This window comes from Rhipicephalus microplus, unplaced genomic scaffold, assembly GCF_043290135.1.
Source record: "Rhipicephalus microplus isolate Deutch F79 unplaced genomic scaffold, USDA_Rmic scaffold_28, whole genome shotgun sequence".
NCBI classification, from domain to species: domain Eukaryota; kingdom Metazoa; phylum Arthropoda; class Arachnida; order Ixodida; family Ixodidae; genus Rhipicephalus; species Rhipicephalus microplus.
In genome coordinates this window covers 990565-1013539 of record NW_027464601.1, presented here as the reverse complement: position 1 = coordinate 1013539, position 22975 = coordinate 990565, and the positions used below count along the sequence as shown (strand labels likewise).

Genomic DNA, 22975 nt, shown 5'->3' with positions numbered 1-22975 from the left:
CCCGTGTGCTCATATTTCGGTGCACGTTGAAGAACCCCAGGTGGTCGAAATTTCCGGAGACCGCCAACACGGCATCTCTCATAATCATATGGTGGTTTTGGGACGTTAAACCTCACGTATCATTATAACATGGCGTGCTCGGTCGTTACAAGGTCCGCCGTGGGAGGCCAGGACTTTTTCACGCACTCGAAAAGCACTGAAGGAAGCCGCATACTCCAAAAAGAAAAAACAAAAACTGCTCGAGGTCACGAGGCTTTCGTGACGTTTTATTTGCCCGTGTCATTCCTCCCTGCTTAGTTTCCGCTGCTTTCGTGATGACGAGCGAAGAGAGAATGCGATCGCCGCGTGCGAGAAATCTGTGATTCCACTCGTACTGGGCGGATTCTAAAAATGTTTGCGGCGGTGAAGTTTTGAGGCAATAAACTCTTCTGGTGAATTCATTCTATGGCTACTTTAAAGGGTGTTGCTTGGCCCCTCTAAACTTTTTTGGCGACAGCGGCTGCGTTTATGAAGACAAACGCAATGAAACATAATCATTCAAATGCAAACCTAAATTCAAAACCTCGTACTGTTCGAATTCATTCGGAGGTCAGATGTAGTATGAAAGACACTTTCCTTGTTCCACCTCGAAATTTGCAATATTTTAAACTATCGTTGAACATGACGTTGTATTCAAACGCAACAAAACATGAATACGGCTGCGAAACCAACAATTCACACACACCATGCAGATTAAAACCTTCATGTAAACATGTTGACGGAGACCTGTCTGTCCGTGTGAAGCATTTGAAAGCACTCAATTCGCGTCTCCCACACTTCCACCATTGAACCCGGTGTTCCGCAAACCTGACGGATTGATTGATATGGAGTCCCAAAGCCACCGTATAATTATGAGAGACGCCACTAGTGGAGGGCTCCGGAAATTTCGACCACCTAGTTCTTTAACGTTCACACAAATCTGAGCACACGTGCCTACAGTATTTTGACTCCCATAGAAGTTCTCCGAACCTATCGGTTCCGAAAGGAACGTTGCAAAGAGGAGGTTATTTGAAACGTGGCACATCTGGCATTACGCTGCTAACATCAACCGCACTATGACAACAATCTGTACTTAGTGCTTGTACGCAATTCGCGATTCAATAGAAAAAACAAGATGATTAAAGCTCAAATGACTCCACTTCTACAGGCAATCTAACGACCAATTAAAAAACGACAACAAAAAGAAAGACCTTAAAAATTTTGATCATTGAAACCAAGGTTTGAGCAGCCTTTAGAGATCGCATGCAGAGCGAACTAGCAGGGGTGCGGTGAAGAATGACTCTGTGCCAGTGAAACAGGGGGAACACCCTGGCTGCGTACTGTCCCGAAACTCCCAGAGTGTCGTGGTGCCGCGCTACCACAAAGGATCTTCTCGGTGCGTACTCTGCAAAGTGCGGTTTATGGGCAGTGGGGAGGCGGGGAAACGCAAGGTACTAGGTTTGTAATTAATTATGAGTTTAATATATTGCCACGAGCGTTTGTCATTTCAGTTTTACTGTATGTGGTTTACGCTCACAAAAACTCTCAGTTATGCTGGGCGCAGTCCGTGCCTCAGTGATCAAGAAGGTTCACGAATGTAGTAGATGGTTCTGTTAAAGTTGTGCGGAAGACGCGAACACCAAAGATTATTCGAGAGCTTGCGCGGCCACCAGTGACAAAGCTGCCAAGTTCGACGCATGATGCATAAAACACGGCGCGTCGCGAAGATGATCAATTCATCGACATCTTGCGCGGCGTTCGGCCGTGTCACACATGTTCCTTTCTGAGAGTAACGAAAACAAGTTTATCGTTCCTTTCCTAGTTTGGAACAAATTCCCTTCACAAGTTCCTTTGTTGCAAAAGTAACTTCTTACAATTACCTTTCCTAAATTGAAACATATCGTTACATCAACGTTGCAATAGACGTTTTGATAAATATGCAGTATTATATAGGATAGGGTGGTAAAATACGGAGTGAAATAAGAGCGCACCTCGAGTTTTATTACCATATCAGCATTTATTATAACCGACAGCTGGTTATACCCAAGTAGAAGAACAATAAACGCTCCTAGATGAATGTCTTTAAGACTATATTAGCACTACTACTGACATGTCTCACTGCAACTTTCGTGCTCGGCTATTTCAAGTCCAACACACTTCACACGTCGGACTTCAATGGCGCATCAGGACACTGTGACTAAGGCACTAAAGTATAAATCTCTACCACTGTTACATTATAAATAGAATCGTTTCACAGCAGGTAGGACGTCAAAATTGACAAAACGTGGGCGTTCGGTGAGTGGTAATTTCTTCCATCGCAAAGAGTAGCAAATGAATTGATGTCCAGGATGCACATTTGTGACTAAGTAAGGTCATTTGTTCGTAGTCAACCGAATCATTTCTGCATTACTTGTTTTGTGTCTTTACATATTTTTGTCGTTTATTGCATTTTGTTGTCATTATTTCTATCTGTTTCTTTTGATTTTTTCACATCTCAATCCCCCTCTCACTGTAGTCGTTCTTTCACCTTGTAACTTTTTCCTTTGTTCCTTTTCTATTCATTTTTCTATGTTTCGCAATCTCTCAAGACTTGTTCCCTTCCTCATTTACTTTCTCCGCATACAAGCTTCTCTCTGTCACCCTCTTGATATACTGTACTATAATTTACTATGCTATGATCTTCTAGTGATCGCGCATACTGAAAAAAAAAACACATAGCTGATAGTTTCCTCCACATCAAACTTTATTTTTATGGTTCCTCAACTAAAAGATATGTACGAACACATGGTATTTAGGTTGGTAAGGTGTTCACGCTTATCGGTGCTCCAGTATATAATTGGAAATGGCAGTTTATTGATGCCATTACGCCCTCGATAAATGCAAATTCTCTAGCGCTATGTGCTCGTCTTCGAGTGTTATAGCAGCAGAATAAACCCATGATTACCCTCTCTGAATAAGAATTGCTGCATATTGCCATGTCGAGTTGTGTAGCAAATACCATTAACAACCTGTAAAAAAAGCTGTATAGCCGAGTGGATAGGACACTCGATTTCAGATCGTACGAAAATGGGCCCGAATCTTGCCGCACCGAATATCCTCGACCACGTATTTCTGTCTCACTCATTCTGTCACTTACTTCCACCCACTGTACTGGTTCTCTCGCCTATCAGAATTATTGCATCCAACACCGGACCCGTCAGTACAGACACCTCTGCAGCAAAGTATCAACTGTTCTTTTTTCCGCACGTACACATTACAGTAAATCTCGATATATTTGACTTCCCTGAGCCCCGGCGAGCACTATGCAGTAAAAACTAGGATGTATCATACTAATCTGGTATATAGGTGAAAGTTACCTTATAGCGCCCTACAGGGTTGCCGCTTCGTGCTGTTCTGAATGATGGGCTGCTTGCGTGCGCCTGGTGAATGCTGGAGAACGTTTACAAAAGGAATGTCATTCCCACTACCATTCTGTCATAAACGTAACGCGTTACCGTTAGAGTTCAACCACTCCGAATTGAACGGTAGTTCCTTCGAAAAGAAACTAGTTTCTGGAACGTCAATCTGTACAACATGCTGTACTGCATGCATTGTTCCCTGCAGTTTGATTTTTTGTTCCCAGCCGCAAGTTCGGCTAAATGATCATTTCCGTTTCAGATGTGCCTTCTTTGCCTTCGTCAACGTCATTAACACGTGACAATATTTCATCACTCTTTTACATTTAATCGATTTCGCAGAACACACGCATGTACATTCACCCAAATCTTTAGCTGCCGTACGTTAGTGGTAGTTTTTTATGTGTACGGAAATGTTGTAGGCCCGTGTGCTCAGATTTGGGTGCACGTTAAAGAACCCCAGGTGGTCAAAATTTCCGGAGCCCTTCACTACGGCGTCTCTCATAATCATATCGCGGTTTTGAGACGTTAAACCCCACAAATCAATCAGTTTTTTATGTTTATCTTTGCCATACGACTGAATTAGGTTTCAGTTGAATTAAGTTAGGTGGGCAGATGAGATTAGGGAGTTTGCGGTTCGAAAGTGGCAGCAGCAAGCACAGGACCGAGTTCACTGGCGGAACATGAAAGAGGCCTTTACACTGCAATGGGCGTAATTAGGCTGGTGATAGTGATGATGCAAATGATGATGATAAGTTAAGGACAAGTGTACGCCCATAAAGCGCATGTCCACGAAGCATGTTCGTGAATTTGTTCCTCGATATGTCGCTGAGAAACAAAAAGGTTGCCGCTGCGCACAATAGCTAAAGTTTTGGCCGACTGTGCTCGTTTCATTTGCGTCCTTCTCGGGCTTAAAGAACTATGTATAAACTCCTGTGTCTTTTTATTAACAGATCAGCAAAAAACGTTAGATTGCTTTCGCTTAGGCAACTATTTCCTTTATGTTTGTAGCCTCACTCACTCCAGAGTGATAGTTTCGTTTACACCACCCCCCTCCATTATTAGACGTGAAGTTCAGACCTGCTACTGTGCGCAGTTAACCATCTTGTCAGCAACAATAGCAGGAACAAGACGCCACAGTGTAGTGCCGCGCAGAACAAAGCGCGTTAAGACGCGTGATTGCAACTTCGGAAGAATAGAAAAAGCATTCAGTTTTATTTACTTCCATCCTCAGTATCGTGGACTACGCTACCATTATGAGACATTTTCATGTGTATTTGAATAGCAGCGTTCGTAGAAGTTAACCTCTATGTGCAATTGTATGCCTGGTAGCATATTGTCACAAAAACAACAAAGCAGGATGTTCTAGTAAACGAAAACTTGGCGGCACAATGCTTAGAAAGAACGTGGCTGTCACTGTGCTTATTCAAAAGCAAAAGGAAAAAAATAGATTGAGAAAGTCACTGAGAACAAGTTCGGTGGAGGCTAAGAACGTGTCCACAGCGTTTCACTCCAGCAACCAGAGCAAGACAATTTAAAACGGTTAATGGTTTCTTTAAGAGAGCTGCGTATGATGAAACGTTATGTGGTCCAGCTTCTAGTGGCTGTGGAGTGACAACACTGCTCATCGGTAAGTTTAAATTTACAACTTCATATTTTCACATGTAAGTATGGCGATATGATCAGAGAATGAATATCAAAAGAGAGCCATCTACAGAGAGTCATTAGAGCTGCATATACAAAGAAAGAACCTTTCTCGAGAACACTCAGGCAATTCGACCTAGATTCATTATCAGCATTTGTGAAAGCAATGTGTTGATGCGTAAGATAAAAATTGTGGTGTAGGTCAAGCACAACTATTCTTAATCTTAGTTTTCACAGCTAACAGTAGAATCAATGGTTCATCTGTTGCTTCGTGACAGCACAGATACAGGCCTTACCTATCAATGAAGGCCGCAGAAATGATTGAAGCCCAGCCGACGCGACGACAATGCCGAAGGCCACTGACATCTTCTCACGGCCGAAATAGTACTCCAGAGTCACCGGGAAAATGACAATACCAGTGCCGATGACGAAGCCGATTCCAACGGCCACGGCAAAGATGAGTTCGTGACTGTTCAGGAAAGGTAGAAGAAGGAAGGCGAACGCCTCCACACACAGTGTGATCGTCAGGGCCACGCTGCTTTTCAAAAAATTTCGGTCGACGGCGATCGGCAGAATGAACCTGCCGATACCCTCAGAGACTGCTCCTGCTGCCATTACGGTAACAGCAGTCGACACCAGTACCCCTCTATCACAGGCAAAGTCGACGAACAACGACATGTAAAAATCATACGACATAGCGTAAGCGTTGAAGCTGTACATCAAAAGAAAAAACATTGGGCTCTTGAACACTGCGAATAAATGACGTAGCTTGCTGCTCTTTTGACTCTCTATGGTTTTGGCGGTCAAACTGGCGAAGTCTTCAATGTCCTTTACCACAGCTTTGCGCAAATGAGGTGTGCGGGAGAATAAGCTAAACGCAAATCCATTCATGGTGATGGCACCGCTGATAAGAAGAGCACCACGAAGTCCATATGCAGTGATGAGGTACTCAAACAGCTTAGGAAACACAAAAAGGGCTGCGGTGACGCCGGCGTAGTTGAGTCCCATCGCAAGGCCCTTGTTCTTGACAAAGTGCTCGCTGATTATGGTGGGGGCCACTATGTACACCATGCCTGTTCCAATGGCTGCCAACATGAAAATATTGAATGGTATAAGTGGAATGGTTCAAGTGCATACATTCGGTAACTGCACGTGAGAAGACACTTGACTAGCCTTTATTGCCCGTCCTCTCCCCCCTCCCCACAAAAGCAAACTCAAATATTGCGGTTGTAACTGCCGAAATGAAAATAGGCGGCAGACTTAAAAAATAAATAAAATAGTTTTGGTGTGACCTCACTGGTATACAAATGACATTATGAAGAGAATTGTGTTTTTTAAAAGACTTACTAGCAGACAGCGTCTGATCTCGCGTGTTTTTGTCTATGTTCTCAAGCAGCGCTGTTATTTTTCTTCATGGTGAATTAGAAAGAGAAAAAAATGTTTACTATAAATGTCGTGTAGAGGACCTGATAGACCACTGCATAAAGCATGCGCTCCGAGGAACAATACCGGATCCTTGACACGCACAAAGCTATTTATGATCATTCTAAGTTAGGACCAACGAGCTACAAACATGTGAGCCCGGCCTTTGTTAGCATGATGTGAATGTGGCAAGGTACGCAGTTATGCTGCATTCCCGAGAACCTTGCGTTGGTTCATCATATAACGTTTATTAGGAAAGCTATAGTGCATATGCGCAATGCTGGGGTTCATGTTTCGCACGAAGTGAAACGTATTTTCGCTGCTATTTCTGCCTGATTTCTATCGAATGCAGTATATTCCCAAACTAAATGTATTAATACACGAAGAATGCATACCGCCATGTTTTCGATTCCTAAGTTTTAATACGTCTTTTACGTTAGAGAGTAACATTTATCAGACTCATCTACCCCATAATTATTTACTCAATGAAGCGATATGCTGCTTTTTTTGGCAGTTTTTGTTTCAAACCTCTTCCTGTAACACGTATACATACGGTGTTGCCTGTTTCTAGAACCACCATTTTGTGTTTTGTTTTTGTCAACCACGACTCAAGGATACCAACTACATACTGGTATTTCTTACTTATCGTTCGCCGAGATAAGTTCTATACTGCGCCTATTTATGGAAGAAACTTAGCTCAATCATGAGAACATTGTTAATAATTACAAAAGGGTCAAGTGAATGTCGTTATACGTTGTCCTTTGGAAACGTCGGATACAATAGTTTGTGGAAACAATCATGCTGCATGGTCATTTTTTTCGACGTCCGAACGAAACCCCAAAAAACGACAAACAAAACTGCCGCACTGCCACGCTGTCAACCCTGTTTTGAAAGAAGCTATCAACAACGGACCATAAACCTGTCGGGTTTCAAGGAATACGACGTTTTCTTGCTAACTGCCAACGACAAAAATGCTCACGCGATGTGAAGCAGATACCTGCAGACGTGGCCGCTCATTTCGGCACGGTCAGTACTCTAGTTTTTTTGCTCGATGCACATTTGAAAGGAATGCAAAAAGGTAGTGAAGGAAATTAGTCACGCGGCATCATTTCATATTTCATAGGCTTTTGTTACACGCCAGATATCATCACCACGCAGCAAGCTTGTTAGCAAAAAACATAACAACTAAGTAGTTTTTGAATGACCTGTACAACTAAACCAAGCATAGCTCTGCAAAATTGTTTTCTTGTATTACTGCATGCTATAGTAAATTTGCCTTACCATGCACTACACCCAGTGAAAATGTCAGGAAACCAGTTGTTGTGGCAAAAAAACTCAACATAAGGCCGATGCTTGACATCGCTGCGCCCGCAATCATGACTCGGCTAGCGTGGAAACTGTGGGCCAGCGGTCCCGTAATCAAGCCTGAAGTGAGAGAGAGAGAAAAAAATTATACATTGCAGCTTAGCACTGCCTTCAGTTTCCTGTTAATTCTTGTCGGCTGCGGTTTCATCATGTACAGAGGCCATCGAAAGTTTCATGGCCATACTTCATAATGAATACCTGATAGAGTGGCTGGCGAATTCTGACGGCACCTACAAATGCTGTGTACTTTTGAAAAGTGTGTGCTTTACTGACAACATATTTATTTATACTTGTTAGCAAGATATTGAGTAATCAACGTTGCTTAAGGACAAACATTACTTGAAAAGAGGATCATGGGGCGCAACCAACGGAGAAAAATAAAGGGGGACAGGATAGAGCGTTGGATGATGCTCTGCCCTGCCGCCTTCTTTGTTTCGTCTAGATGGGTTGCGTCTTTGACCTTTCTTTAACATCAGCCAACTAGTGAAAAAACATGTTCTGGTTGCTTGAATATTCCTGGTTGTTATAGAGGGCAAAGAGTACCTGACAATAACTTCGACTGCAGCACTTCCTCACATAACTTGTATCAGTGAATGCGTGCTCAGAAAAAAAAACTGTCAAATACCATTATATGCAACTTTTGCCGTGCACATATTACTGCACAAATATACAGCGTGTATATCGCTCACAAAATGAGCCTAGCTAGTACCTAAAAACAAGTTCTCTATGGGTAATCGCTGAATACCCGTTCTCAAAATTCGAGAAACCACAAAGCGTTGAACGAAAGCGCTCGTTGGCCTAAAGCAGTGACCATTTCGAGCTAAATTTCTCAAGTAGTCGCCAATGCCTGCGCTTACACATTGATTTCCTAATTTCGATGACCAAGGTCATTATAATCATTCTACCGCCAAGTCTAATATATCTTTTCAATAACCTCAACGCCTCTTTTGCAATAAACATTTCCGTAGCCCAGTGCGCTGCTTTTGTGCAAACCGCATTGTGGAATGGTTTTGTCAGCAGCGTATTGCTGCTTCGACTGCACCCAGATTGAGAGCACTGCAGTGCTCTCTATCTGAGCGTAGGAGGGTATTCAAACCATGGGCCGTATACTCTCTCACGCTCCTCATAGGCCAATGCACGGTCTTATTTCAAGACTTTGGCTATCCAGCGGTTTAAAAATCTTCGACGCACCTCTGCGGCTTCCTGGAGACTTGTTCAGTTTTGGATTGCTTCTGCAACCGCCAAACTTCTGGAGTTCCTATCATGCCTATAGAATGGCGAATATTGATTGTGTTTCGTACTTTGTAGTTGTTTTCTTTTATTTGTTGCCACAAAACTTTCGTGCATAGGGAACTTGTACTTACGAGGCCCGTTTATTCTCAAATGAGTCACTGTGCATGTGCCAATTCATTCTCTGCGATGAAGATTATTATACGGTGTCTTTCAAAAGACTTCGATTGCTATTGAAACGTATTCGACCACGAATCGATCGTCTGGCAACACCACTTCCAACCAGCCTATATCTTTACGCCTCGCAAGCTACTTCGCGAAGATGTCAACAACATATCCGCCGATTGGCGTGGCGCCAGGACGCCCCCTTTGGCGGTGCATTGAGTTGGATCGCTCGTCTCAGTTAGGTCCTTATAGCTCATTTGCCTATCGATTGTTTACAAAATAGCCAGACAGTGTCCCTGTCAAAACCAATTAGAAGATGGTTGCTTGTCGATCAGTTTGGTAGCGGTTGCTTAGAGCGGCTGGTGTTAACAAACGAATTTTATTTTTCATTATAAAACACTGAGCGGAATTATAATACCCTTGGACCACTTCTGCGCGTTCTACATTGATAACGATGCTTTTATTTCACCATATAGTTTCAAACTGTTGCTACCGTTTCAATCCACTTAACGACAACTAATGAGCAATATCAGTAACCGATGAACGAGACACCACCCTCATTCCCCACTTTAGTTCTGAGAGCTCAACCGAAGTATACACCCGCAATTTTTTCGAGTCTAGCAAGTCGTACCATCTGGTAGAGAAACTAATGCCAAGACAGCCAATAATATTTTCCTTTCTAAAAAAACTTTTTCGAATAAAAAAAGGGGTCACAAAATAGAGCAAGTTCACAACTCTGTGTTGAAATGGTGTTGAAACTCAGGAAACACAAGCACACATTTATTCTTGTGGTGTTTCATTGCCCGTGTTTCTAGCACACTTAAAATATTTAAGACAAATAAAAAGGATGGTTTATTAAACTTTTCAGAAGATGTTTTAGTTTCCAGACTTCTGCACGTTAGCATTGACACGATTATTATTTCAGGCAGAACATAATAAGATATCGAAGGAACCCTTGTGTATGTTATTACGCCCTGTGTTCACTCATGTTTTGGCAATGATGAATTCTCAGCGAAACTAACCGCCCACTTATTCATTGAAATTACACCAATGTGCGCGCTATGAAACCACAGACAGTCAAAACCAATTCACAGGTCATATCTTATATGGTCGGCTGACTTCAAATAAATCTTCACTAGTTTATTGCACCGAAGAACAATACGTAATTTGTTCAGCCCTTATACGTACAAAACAGCTCGAGATAGTGTTTACCGATTGTCTCAAAACGAAATTGTGATCATGAGAATTGGAGTGATAACCATATAAAACATTGAAGTGCCCCATGCACCTGTAATTAAGCCCCGCTGATTGCGATGTTATATATGTTATCTTCAGCGTTTTAATGGTTGGTGACGTTAGTGTCAAGCATTTTGACGAAATCATTTTGCTAGTTAATGCACGTACTGGTAGTTAGGCAGACATAATATGGTAAGAAAAGCCCCGCCAGTTCAACTGCTGCGACATTAGACAGAGGTGACAAAACAAATAGCAAACAGTCACTTTAGGTAGTATGAGGCAAAAAATTCAAATAATTGGGTTCCGTAATTCATGTGCCTGAAAATGATGCTATTCGTAAGTTAATAAGGCAAAAAACAATTTATGAACACTTACACAAGAAAAGAAGACGACAAACACATGCTGCAGTGTTCATATTTTACTAACTTGATTTGAAACGCATTCAATTTATTGGTAACAGAACCGTCAATTATATACATTCAGTGATAAGTGTATGAAATCTGGAAACATGGCTAGTACGAATTGCATCTTCGTGATCATCATCAGATACATAGATTGCTCATTTGGATATATGTGGTGAGTGTTATCGTTTTCTCTTTTTGTGAAGCACTTGTGCTTTATGTAAGACACATGCACGCTTGGCTTTCCTGGCAACCATATGTGCGGTGGTTTTAATAAACCTGTAGCTAGTTCCAGCTTGTGTATTTGTTCACTTGTTGCACACGTGTTTGTAAGCTGGTTGTTTCGTTTGTTCAAATATGCACCAACAGGGCCAACAATAGATTCTCTTGGTGTTATGCATTCAATCAAAACCATCTCCAAAGCAACTACAGGCGGGTAGAAGCGAAGGTGCAGGATGTATGACTTCTAAAAATAATAAATATATAGGCACTCAAGTTTACTCAAGTTGTCATCCAGTGATCACCAGATTGGCAATGAAAACACCAAAGACTTGTCAACGTTCTTAACTTGTATGAAAGGGTTTAGTCATTGATGGTTGTTGGATCTTGTGAGGTGTATTCACTGAAGACACCTATACATTTCTTGCGCAGCTGTCTGCAGCAATTATGTTTGAAGTATGTTGCTCCGGCCCTTCCCTAACAGGTGCACGCAGCCTTGAAGCGTTTGTACGTGCGTGCGTGTGTGCTTGTGCGCACATCTTTGCATGTGCGAATTTCTAAGTTCGCAAAGCTCTGTCTTTGAGCATGACGCAAAAAAACCTGCACTGGCCTTCCTTACTTGTCATTATACTTGTAACGACGACTTCCAATCGTAAACAGCAACACTTGCAATTTGCTGAAAAAGTCTTTAGTTTATAATTCTTAACAATATGATTACGATTCAAAATGTGTAAGAATTATGATGAACAATTTTTATTGATTGAGCAGAAAGATCCTCCACCCTTTTGAAGAACGAAGGAGAAGGACATAACCTAGACGACGCCCATGATCCCTTTGGGCCTAGCGGCGTCTTCGGCCTGTCGTATTAAGCGGGCTTGTAATTGTGATCAGAGCTGAGGAAAGCGGTATTCTATCCACTCCCGTTTGGGAATTTGCCGCTCATGGGAGCCTGTGGGCGTGCTCATAAAATGTGGCTCAAGTCCGCCCCGTTGCAAAATTTTCACTTGTCCGAATGAGGTTCTGGCACGCAGTGGTTCATTGTTACCAGACTAGGGAACGTAAGGGTCTGAAGTAGGCGCCACGCCACCGCCTGTCCTTTGTTCAATAACGAGTATGCGAGAGCATAAAATATATTTTATAATAGCGTATTATTGTAAATGACATTATCTTTATCGCTCCAACTTTTAAGAAGATAATAAAACGGGCACGACTAGACTCTATTCCAAAGTGCGGAAGTTGTATCGACACAGCCTCTTACAGAATGTTAGTACAGATTGAACAGTCACTATTTCTCACCTGCCATGTAGCCTAGGGCACCTAGCACCACTATGGGCCATGAAGCTTCCACCCTGCTCACGTGGAAAGTGTTGAGCATAGCGACGAATAGCAATCCCATGGAACGCCACCCAGCCAGTGCGAAGAACGATGACATGGCGCATGTTCCTAAGTTGTGAACAGCAATAGAGATCCATTTAGTGACACCAAAACCTACTTCACTGAACAGCTTCCCTAAAATGTTTTTTTATATATTCTAACTTGCTCTATTGTCTGAAAATCTAGTGAATGTCTTCTAGAAGCCACAATCAGGTATGATGCTTCAATAAATGAAGATATTCCTATGTGTGCCGCCACAACTCATGAGCGACCATAGAGCTGCAAAACAGTGTGCGTATTATTTATCTCGAAATTGGTGCATAGAAAAGTGTGAACGAAATGCAGGTCATTCAACTAGGGGTAAAAGTATGTTATGAAATGAACAAATTTCCCTTCTCAATGGGTCTCTTCTCTCTTTTCTTTGCCCGCGTCTTCAGCGCACAAAACATAGCACAGGTAAATGAGTAATGCTATTGTTAGATGAACTATTTGTGCAAAGGGTTTCAAAATCCTCGTTTTTTTCATTCCTTTATTATGCTGCGCAGTTCCGGTTGCCGAATCAGTCAGAACAATATTATATTATCGTTTTTGTAGTAAAACTGAAAACTGTTTTCGATTTTTTACTTCATCATAGCTGTTCGAAAGAGTTAATTAAAATGGCGCAAGCATAGGTTCTTTTCTAGTACACCGTAGTGGTGCTGTGGTTACCGCGCTCGAATGGCACCCCGAAGGTCGCAGGATCGATCCCAGCAGCCATGGTCACATTTCGCTGAAACCAAAATCTTAAGAGGCCCATGAACTGCGCTTCGTGAGCGCTGGTTCAACGAGAATAAATGGTCGAAATTTAACGCCTTCAGCGATGGTGTGTCTCATATTCACAAGATGATTTGGCACGTAATACCCGAGATATAATTATTATTAAGAACCCATTACAATATTACCTGCAATGCGTGAAGTAGCTTGCGGACTATATGACAAAAGCCTTCACTCTCTGTCAACGGTTCCTTTTGACATTGGTTGGACACAGAGTTGCGGTTAGTGGCTACTTTTTGGCTCGTTTAGTGAGGAAAGTTGCCACTTAGTGCAATGGCTATTTACTGGCAACATTTAAACTTCAGTATTTACTTCATTATGGTTTTAATAATTTATCAATTGTAAAGACAACGTTGAAAAATTCGGCAGATCCCACGTACCTAAGAAATGGACCTTATGTGAAACATGCGAAAGGAAGGTGATCGTGATGTAACTTTTAATGAGCTACATGTCATGAAATAACGCTGAATATATGCACAAAATGTTGTACGTAGGGACATATGTCGAAGACTGTCATATTTTCATACAACCAGTTAACACTTGTGCAACAATGCTAACAGGAACATGAGTATTAGCGATACCATGTGCGGTAATGAGCTGGTACTCTATGTCGCTGCACTATACCCCAAACATAATTGTCACCCATGACCCGTCACATGCGAGGTCTGTAGCAATCAAAAATTTCAAGAGATGTCGTGACACCTGTTTCCTGAAGATCAAAGAACCACGCAAAGACCGCAGTCTTATGCAGGCTTACGTCGCGCTATGCACGATTTTTATTTTAAAAGCTTGCTCGTGCTTAGTTTAAAAACAAAGGACATTATCTACATTTACCAAAGAGGAAAGCAGGTGGGGCAATGGCCTGCAAATTATGCAAGGTTAGATCCACCGGCTACCTACAACATCCTTGACCTTAACCTTAACCTTAGAAACACCACAAGCAATAAGCTGATATGAAGCGCTGGTGCTCGCGAGGATCCTAGCCCTGGACACTGCTGCATTGTTAGATAGCAGCTTATTGCTGTGTAACAATGATACATAGGAGCCCATAGTTCTTCATGCAGCTGCACCGCGCAATTTCATAATTGCAAGATACTCTTAACAGGATCGACCACGAAACAAATGAGGTTTTCTATATCAAGAAGAAAGAATATATGTGCGTCAGTTAGCCTTTACTCGCCCTCCTGGAAAAAAGATTATCTTTTTGAGCGGTCAACTTGGGACATTTCAACTCGCGGCCACTTATTTTCGCATTGAAGCGCCTGATGGTTGAAATGTTGTTTTCGTTTTCAGCCTTATATTTCCCGGTGTAAAAAATTTACACAAACTTGTTCGTCAGCGCTTGTGTTTTGTGATTATTCTTTGTTAGTCTCCTTTTCCGCTGTTTCCTCTTAGAAGCTAACAGTTCACAGTAAGCAGCTCAGAACGCAGGCGTGCACAATCAAGAAGCTCATGCACTTTCAATGTTTAGGAAATGGTTAAAGAAAACTTGTTGAACACCATAGACACCATGTCAAATACGCATGACACATCTAATAATTATTAAACCTATGTCCTCTTTTGTTGCTTTTAAATCCACAGTCGCCCGCAACAAGCCTCATCTGTGTAAATTACAGTTTAGAAATTGCGCGTTATTTTAATAACCCAAAAGGATGAGTCTGCCTAAAATGAAGCTTGCAGGTTCTTTGAAAGTCATAGTTACATCTTTGGGTTGCCGGCGGGTCACAGAAGGTGCCAACACTCATGAATTCCTGGCCATCACCTAGGCTGCACCATCCCATATTAACGGGATCTTTCACTTGAGTGCTTTGTATATATTTAGTGACGTGTCGTGACCTTGAATCAAGTATTCCGAACGTTTTATGACTGCGTCACTGTAATTTTCCGTCATGAACATTTGTTGTATCATGACAAAGGTTTATACTTCACAGGATATTAAAAAGAGCGTACCCCGCGAAGACGTCGTCAAAATGACAAATGCTTAAATTCCCTGCAACCGAAAGTTACACATGTGGCCACCACAACGTATTTGACACAATAGGCCCCTGTTAAATTTTCTTCAACGCTGTAGTTTCAGCCATTGTTAAATAAGGCTTGAGATGTTCAGGCGCGGCGCATTCTAACAGCTTACTGGATTAACTTGCGTGACCAACATACCCAAGTTATGGATTTACAAAAATTGTGATCAACATATGTAATGTTGTATGTTGAATTCAGCCATACTAAAACCATGCATTTTTTCAACCATTATAGCTGCGTTCTAAAGCAAAGCGAGGGTAACGATATTGGCGCATAGCCCGTTGCATTTTGAAAAGTGCAAATGATGCAATTAGTCTGCTTTACAGCTATTTGAAGTATATTGTATTCCAAAATGACTCAAACTTTGATGTCAAAACGGTCACATTGGCCTCTGTGAACATATTATAACTAAAATAATTTCATATGAATGCAATATATGTCCAAAACAAAAACTGACCAGTTATTGAGCTTTCAATCAGTTCTAATATTGTAATGCTGGGAAATTCAGCGTTCACATTTAGGTGCAAATATGGTGAAAGACAGAGATTATTCAGCACTTCTTTATATATTTAAATGACAGTCGGGGTTCTTAGTTATTGTTGCATTTAAAGGCAGCAAACAGTGGATTATGAAAATTTGGTTTTCCTTGTTCCGTCTGATGCGGAAAGAATGTTTTCAGTTTAGCCTGTATAAACTTATTTTCGCTGTATTTTGTGATGTTCGACCTGACAGAACGGGTGACCGAGCATAAGGAGGACATCATGCATGATACGACATACTAGGACGCCTCAAGTGAATTAGGAAACTTTGTTGTGGTAACGATCCTTTCTAGTGGGTTACCCAGCTCACAACTGTGAAACCCGTATACGCACTCCAACGTGCACCTACAACAGTATTCTTAATACGCGGAAACCACCCACCTAGATAAAATGTTCCTGCGTTACGTATATTGCAATATCAGAAGCAACAATTCCACAACCACTTCATTACTTTTCATGTCAAGAAGTTAAGTGTTCAAAAACATGCCTAATACTTGTTGATAAAATGTACATTTACTGGTATTGGTATCCTACACGGTAAGACCGTTTCATGTCTTCCCAGTGCCGCTCATATTGCTCCACATAACGATGCACTACATAAAAAACTAAAAAAATGCATACTTTAGGTTTTATTTGTGTTCAAAGGTTTTGCATCATGTTTGCGTAAATGCGTGAAGCCTGAAACATAAGGGGCTCTACAGAGAGGTGACGAATAGAAACTAAATCCTATGCATGTTAGTAATTAGCAGAGATGTGTAAGCGTCATTGCGTTTCCGTTCATCAACTTTATTCAAAGAACAACAATATCCTCTTTTGATGGAATAATCGGGGTACTTTAATGTCCTGCACACTCACCAGGTACCCGCCACAATTAAAATTTTTTCTACACTGTAATCAGCTACTTTCATGCCTTGCAGACTAGTTTACTAAACGAAACTTGTGCACAAACTCATATCCGCTTCTCAGTAATGCAAGCCATAACACGTACCGGCCACAAGCCAACTGTGGACACTGTCGGGGCCATGCTGCGGCAGTCGACGGCAACAGTTCCAGACGCACCACTTCCTCCGTTCAGGCATCCTTGGATGTGCCGATCTAAAGCTGTTGACAGTTGAAACAAAAAGAAAAAAATGAACTTGAAGTTCCCGAGCAGCTATGTAGTGCACATACACAAACAAAAATTATTAAGGCCTGTTTTAGGTGACTCTTCGAAGCATTCGTTGTTTCGCCAACTGATATCTCATTGTTACAATGGCAGCGTAGCACAATCATCTGTCAGATTTTTTTCACTGTCTCCTAGACAGCAACAATTCTGTACTGCCATGATGTTTAGTACTGGACGCGTGTGACAGCATTTAGGCAGCCTTCCGAAGCATAGACCCCGGAATTATGGCTCTTCTTATCACTCGCAAGAACGACGCATCCTTGTTTATATAGACTCACTACTAGGACTTTATTGTCCTTTTTTACCTTATTTTCACCGTTATCTTTCAAGAGGGCAGTAATCGGCACGTACTTTTATGTGCTTACTATCTTTGTTTCTTTTTTTGGCCCGCAATGATTGGAGCCAACGCGCAGCATGCCTCCATAGAGCCGACATCACAAAATGGGATCCACTTGTTAGGTGTGACTGGCCAAGTGTAGCCCAGATCAAGATCATTGGGCTGAAACTACCAAAACCGTAATCTTGACACGTAATGGAACAAAAAACCCGAGCACTAGAATTTACAATTTTTCCTCCATTCAAACTCGTTTTAGTAGTATTATATAATAATAAGCACACTGTCCAGTTATTCAACATCGTTTGAAGAGGCAGTTATGCCTGTAGAGCCCAAGTCAAGTAATAGAACTGGGAAAATATCATATTGCGGTATCTGTTACATGTAACAGCATTGCGCGTAGCAAAAAATAATAATTTTGTCATTTTGTGCATACGGCTCTTGTGAAATTATGTTCTCAAAATGTTGGGAAGTCAGATAATAAGCGAAATACTAAAACAACGATTATTCACTGCTGAACAGTTCGCTCAAATGGTGAATAAGAATATTTTGATTCTGAAACCCACATCTATTCAAGCGTCTGAAGTGAACAAAGTTGCAGAATTTTACAATGCACAGCTGTGATTGACGTTTCGCAAAGACGCTGTAAGTTGGATTTCAGCAAGAAATTTCGCGAATGCAAAACTCTTGTTCGAGAATGCTTGCCCTGCATTGAATGCATTGACCCCACCCTAATGCGCTGAAAGCGCTGAAGCTGCAAACACGCTTTGCGAATTGTTGCGAAAATATTGCGCCTTGGTCGTAAGAGCCGCTACGGTAAAAAGAGAGAAATGAAGGAAGTGAAAGAATAGAAATGCAGTTACGCTCCATAAGATACTACAAGTTTTCTTCGCCAATCCTCCAGAGTGCGTATATGCCAAAGCCTCAGACCATCACCCTTCAAACAAACAAACAAACAAACAAACAAACAAACAAACAGATATGAATGTTGGTCGGAGAAATAAACTTCTTCCTGCCAGCGAATGAATGATGTTGTTCGATCTCAAATTGTATTTGCTCGCTCATCCGCAGTAACGGCTTTGGAAAGTGCTAATATCTGACTGGCAGTTCTCGCTCGTTGAAAGGACTTCAACTTTTTCATGGGAACATTAGCTTGCACACTAAAGTTTCGCACTCCATATGCTCTAAAATATAGCATTTAATAAAATGAGCTAGGCACATTTGCTGTAAAGTCACTAATTTTATATCATCGTGCACTAACAAGTTCAAAGAAACATTAGTAGACTATGCGCATAAAGTTTGGAGTCTAGTTGGGTTATTATGCTTTTGCGATTTATAACGAAATATGGTTCTCTAATATGGTTTCAGGAGTTGTCTTACAAGACCATTCTAGTTTGCTCAATTTCAACTATATAGCAAAACTACGCTACCTGCTAGGCTTGCTCAAGCAAGCCTAGCAGGTAGAAAGGAAAACAAAGAGTTAAAGCAAGCAGATGAAGCAAGCAAAGAGTTAAAGAGGTAGTTAAAGCAAGCAGATGCTCGTTTGACTAGTTTACACGTAAAAAGGAAAAAAGGACAATAATAGATCCGACGGGAAAAAAGAGTAAAAAATAGCTAGTCAACAGCTTCACTAATCAGAATTGAACATGATTGCATCATCGGGCCATGCCTTGAACGCTTTGCCATTAGCTTAAAATGCATCGCTTGCCAGCCCTGCCGTCGGAAAATGAGTGGCCTTGCACGTGATATTTGGCTTTGTAAACTAACACACGGGTACAACCTTTCTTCGCAGTAATGTTGTACCTATAAAAAGGAAGCAGATATCCGCTGGTTTTCTGAAAAATAGTACTAAAGCTAATGCACCAATATCTCAATTTTCTTGCTGCAATGACTACTGTTTTTTTTGTTATGAACCTAAAAGCGTAGCGGCAAGTTGTAATAAATAAAACGCTTTCGGCCACAATATATATATATATATACGCTAACGTAGTGTGCGTTGAGGAATGAAAACTTCGCTGCGATGCGCATTTTTCATATAGGTTTTTTTGACGCAATAACAATGCGAGCAAGCAACACCAATGTCAGGCCGGTGGTAGCTGTAGCACTTGAAGAGCAGCAGGAATATGTGGCAACCACACCTAGTGCCTTAATTCAATCGCCAAGGTGAGTTGTCGCTAAAGCGCCCAAATCCCACTTTCTAGACTCCTGTTGTAGTATGCCGAGAGACTGCACCTGTTACATTCACAGGGACAGGACGATAGATGGAGTGCACTTCCATTACTAGCGGAAAGACATGCACGTGGTGACCCACGTAGGTGCGGTTTGAATTGTCGCGTGAACGATGACTCCGGTTAGGCCAGCGACCGTCCTCCATGCAGGCGCATTCGGTTAGAACAACTCACCTGTCCGTTTGAGATCTTGAAGGGCAACTTTGTTGCTTGTCAGAAGTTGCTCCTTGACTTCCGGAAACGGCGTCAACGTGACGCACACTAATTCATCAACACTTACTTCGGCTCCTACCAATAGAAATACACCTTTTCTGACAGGCTCTGTTTCACTGCCAGCCTTTTACTGCTTAAGAGATGTCGACGACGTTCGCAATCCATCATATAGAGGTAAACTTCGGGCCCATGTTGTAACAGCGCTTTGTGAAACCGCCGCAGCTCTGCATGTTAAGAGAGGCTGCCATATGCGGACGTGCGTCTTCTCTCTGTACGTCAAAAAGAACCCCTTATGAACGCAAAAGAGCGAAATCTTCTAATCTTTTAGAGATGGTATCGGGTCGACCTTGTGGTTTGTGGCACTACCTATATGAGGCGTTCTTTGTGGCCTACTACTAGGCGCTCTCATTCAAGAGCTGTGACGTGTTTATATGCAATCTTCTGGTTGTTACTCTGATTTCGTCATTGAGTATTGATGCATGCAAAATAAATGTATTTGCTAGAATTTATTTTGCTGTTGTTCCTGATAATATAAAAAACAACACTGCCGTATAGCGTATTGCCCACAGTTCTGAACTTTATTTGCTAGTATACTTAGATGCATTGTCAATGCCCTAAAATGTTAAAACCGGTATAGCACAATGATCTCAAAAGTGGTAAAAAAATTGCTCCTTTGTTTGCACGTGCTATCGATGCCGTTGTGATTCATTGTGTTGATATTGCGTTTCACGGATAAATACGGCTTTGACAAGACTGAGCTTCAAAACCCTATAGGGCAAATATTCCTTGAATGGAAGCTCGAGTGATGACGACGAAGTGTTCAGGTATCCAAGCGCTTCGTGCGGACGCTATGGAAGCAATAATGTCAACACCAGCATTTACTCACTTAAGATTTCCGTGAAAAATTCATTGGTGTCCTACAAGACAGTTGGAAACCGTAATAACCAGATATCGATGTCGTGTCCTCCCAGTAAATTTCTATTAACATGGGCTGGTCTGGCGATATCACCGCTATGGAACTTTTGTTCAGAATCAGAAACAATAGACCACTATTTTTTATCATGTATCATACAAATTGCCCAGGAAAACACTTTTAGTCCTCCCATTCGCTAGCCGGGGGCTGAACTTCACAATAGAAAATATACTTTCCTTTGGTGCTTCTGATCTGGGCTTCAGCAACGAGAACGTTTTCTATGCAGTTTGCAAGTTATTGAATAAAACTTAAAGAATTACGCTTTTATTTGTGTGAGTATTATTCCCGAAAAAATATTCCGTCATATAGAGGAGCTTTGTTCACCCATGCTGATTCCTATTCGAGGTAATCAATGATTGTCTGATCTGAACGAGTGGCAAACAACTATTGCAATCCTTTCATTTTGCCTAGGGTGTCTTTTCTTTTTCCTTTTTTTTCTCCGGTAGATAGTTTCGATATTGAACAAAAAAAATCTGACTGAATTAAGTCATCGATTCTTGGCCGATCCCCCTGAGTGGGTACGAACCATGGCTGTGGAATCATCATCATCATCGTCATCATCAACATCATTATCATCATCATAATCGTCCAAGCGCTTCTCTCTGTGCTCTCCGATTTTTTTGGTGAAATTTTCAGTTTTGTATGGTACCTCGGCTCCGCGTCTTGCGGCCATAGACGCGGGGCTACCCGGAGGACTGCCTGGCCAGCAGTCATCTCGGCTGACCACCGCGAGGAAGAGAGGAACTTCACTCAGTGAGAGCGAGGACACAGAGCTGTACTCAGCCACCTCGAAAGACGACTCATTCGACGATGATTTCATTCCTGCCTGGAGCAAGAGGGCGAAGAGGAAGATCCTCAACGCAGCCTCGACCACCTCAGCGAGTGCAGTGACTATGAAGTGAAGACACGAATGCTTGCCACACGTCATCATCTTTGTGCCAGAAGAGTCCTCAGGAAACTTGAAACTGCTGAACAGGCAAGCACTCTCCTCTTTGTTTTTTTTGAACGTGTGGTACCTAACGAAATCAAGCAAATCAGAGTAAATACACGAAAAAAATATACTTCTATAGACGTATTCCACGTGAATGCGCTTGGACCACTCAAACAAGTGACTGAGCTAGGCAGCATCAAATCGCGGCCCTTTACACCGATTGACAACTCATCTATAGCTGGTGTGATATACGACGTAGACATTGCGAGTCCCGACGCTGACTTGCCTACCCTCATCAAACCGGAAAATGAGGGTACTGTCATCACTCAGGCACACCACCTTGGGAAGTCACGCTGTGTGAAACTGGTCTTCAAAGGCGATTTGACCATCCCATGTCAAAGTCGCACGTTGTCGACATCCTGTTCGGCCTTTTGTGCAGAAGCCACTTCAATGCCACCAGTGCTTTAAACTAGGTCACGTCAAAGGCATGTGCCCGAACTTGCTACGGTACCACTGGTGCACAGAGCCCCATTCGGAAGATGTGTGTCAGCCAACAATTCCTAAATGTGGTAACTGGAATGGCTCGCACACTGCCTCATCAAAAGACTGCCCTTTAATTAAGAAGGAGCGTTTGGTGCTTAAGCGAAAGGTGACACACAATTCGACCCACAGGGATGCTGCCGAAACGGTCCAGCGTCGGCAGCGGCGTCGATTCCATCGTTCGACCTCAAAGACTGCGCAAGCTCAAAACGACAGTGCCACCTCTACTGCTGCACCATTAAGTCAAGCCGCAACAGGACCAACCAATTCAAAGAATACTTCGGAGAGGACTATCTCTACAGAGAAATGAACTATTCTTTCAAGTCATCCGCTAACCATAGAACGACAGCAGAACGCACCCACTCAGGGGTCTTCACAAAGCGCTGATAACACAAGTAAGTAAGATGGCAAAGTCACAACTAAGCTTTGTTCTTTCATGGATGCCACCCGGCAGATCTTGTTGGACATGAGGACAACGTCTGCTCGAAGCGCTCTCAAAGTACTGGACGCCTTGAGCCCAGTACTTCAATCGCTCGAGGGGAAAAATGGCTAACAATCACCATCGTTTCTAAGAAGTCAAGGAAGCATCCATCATTCAGTGCAACTTTAGTGGACTAAAACCATGTCTTTTCGGACTTTCCCCAATTAGTGTGCGTTATTATGTTCCAAGTCATGAGCATTTGTGAACCAAACGCGTGTGCGATCTCCTTTATCTCATTTTTCCCCATCTTCCAAACTCCCTCTTCTCTAT

General features: G+C 42.2%; 1 protein-coding gene across 4 annotated transcripts in view; it reads right to left on the bottom strand.

Moving 5' to 3' along the window:
• The window catches only part of LOC119159861 (monocarboxylate transporter 9-like), a 45557-nt gene that overhangs the window by 1126 nt on the left and 21456 nt on the right, over positions 1–22975 (bottom strand). Inside the window, exons 1-6 of one of the 4 annotated variants that reach the window (XM_075884355.1) lie at positions 17011–17207; positions 16829–16941; positions 12392–12538; positions 7761–7904; positions 5354–6142; positions 3375–3447 (exon numbers count right to left, since the gene is read on the bottom strand). In XM_075884355.1, the coding sequence (XP_075740470.1) occupies positions 3386–3447; positions 5354–6142; positions 7761–7904; positions 12392–12538; positions 16829–16919 (1233 nt within the window). In that variant the 5' untranslated portion in view covers positions 16920–16941; positions 17011–17207 and the 3' untranslated portion in view covers positions 3375–3385. Of the gene's footprint in view, positions 1–3374; positions 3448–5353; positions 6143–7760; positions 7905–12391; positions 12539–16828; positions 16942–17010; positions 17208–19741; positions 19870–22975 lie in introns of those variants that run through there. The other 3 variants (XM_075884353.1, XM_075884352.1, XM_075884354.1) reach the window with 3 other exon arrangements.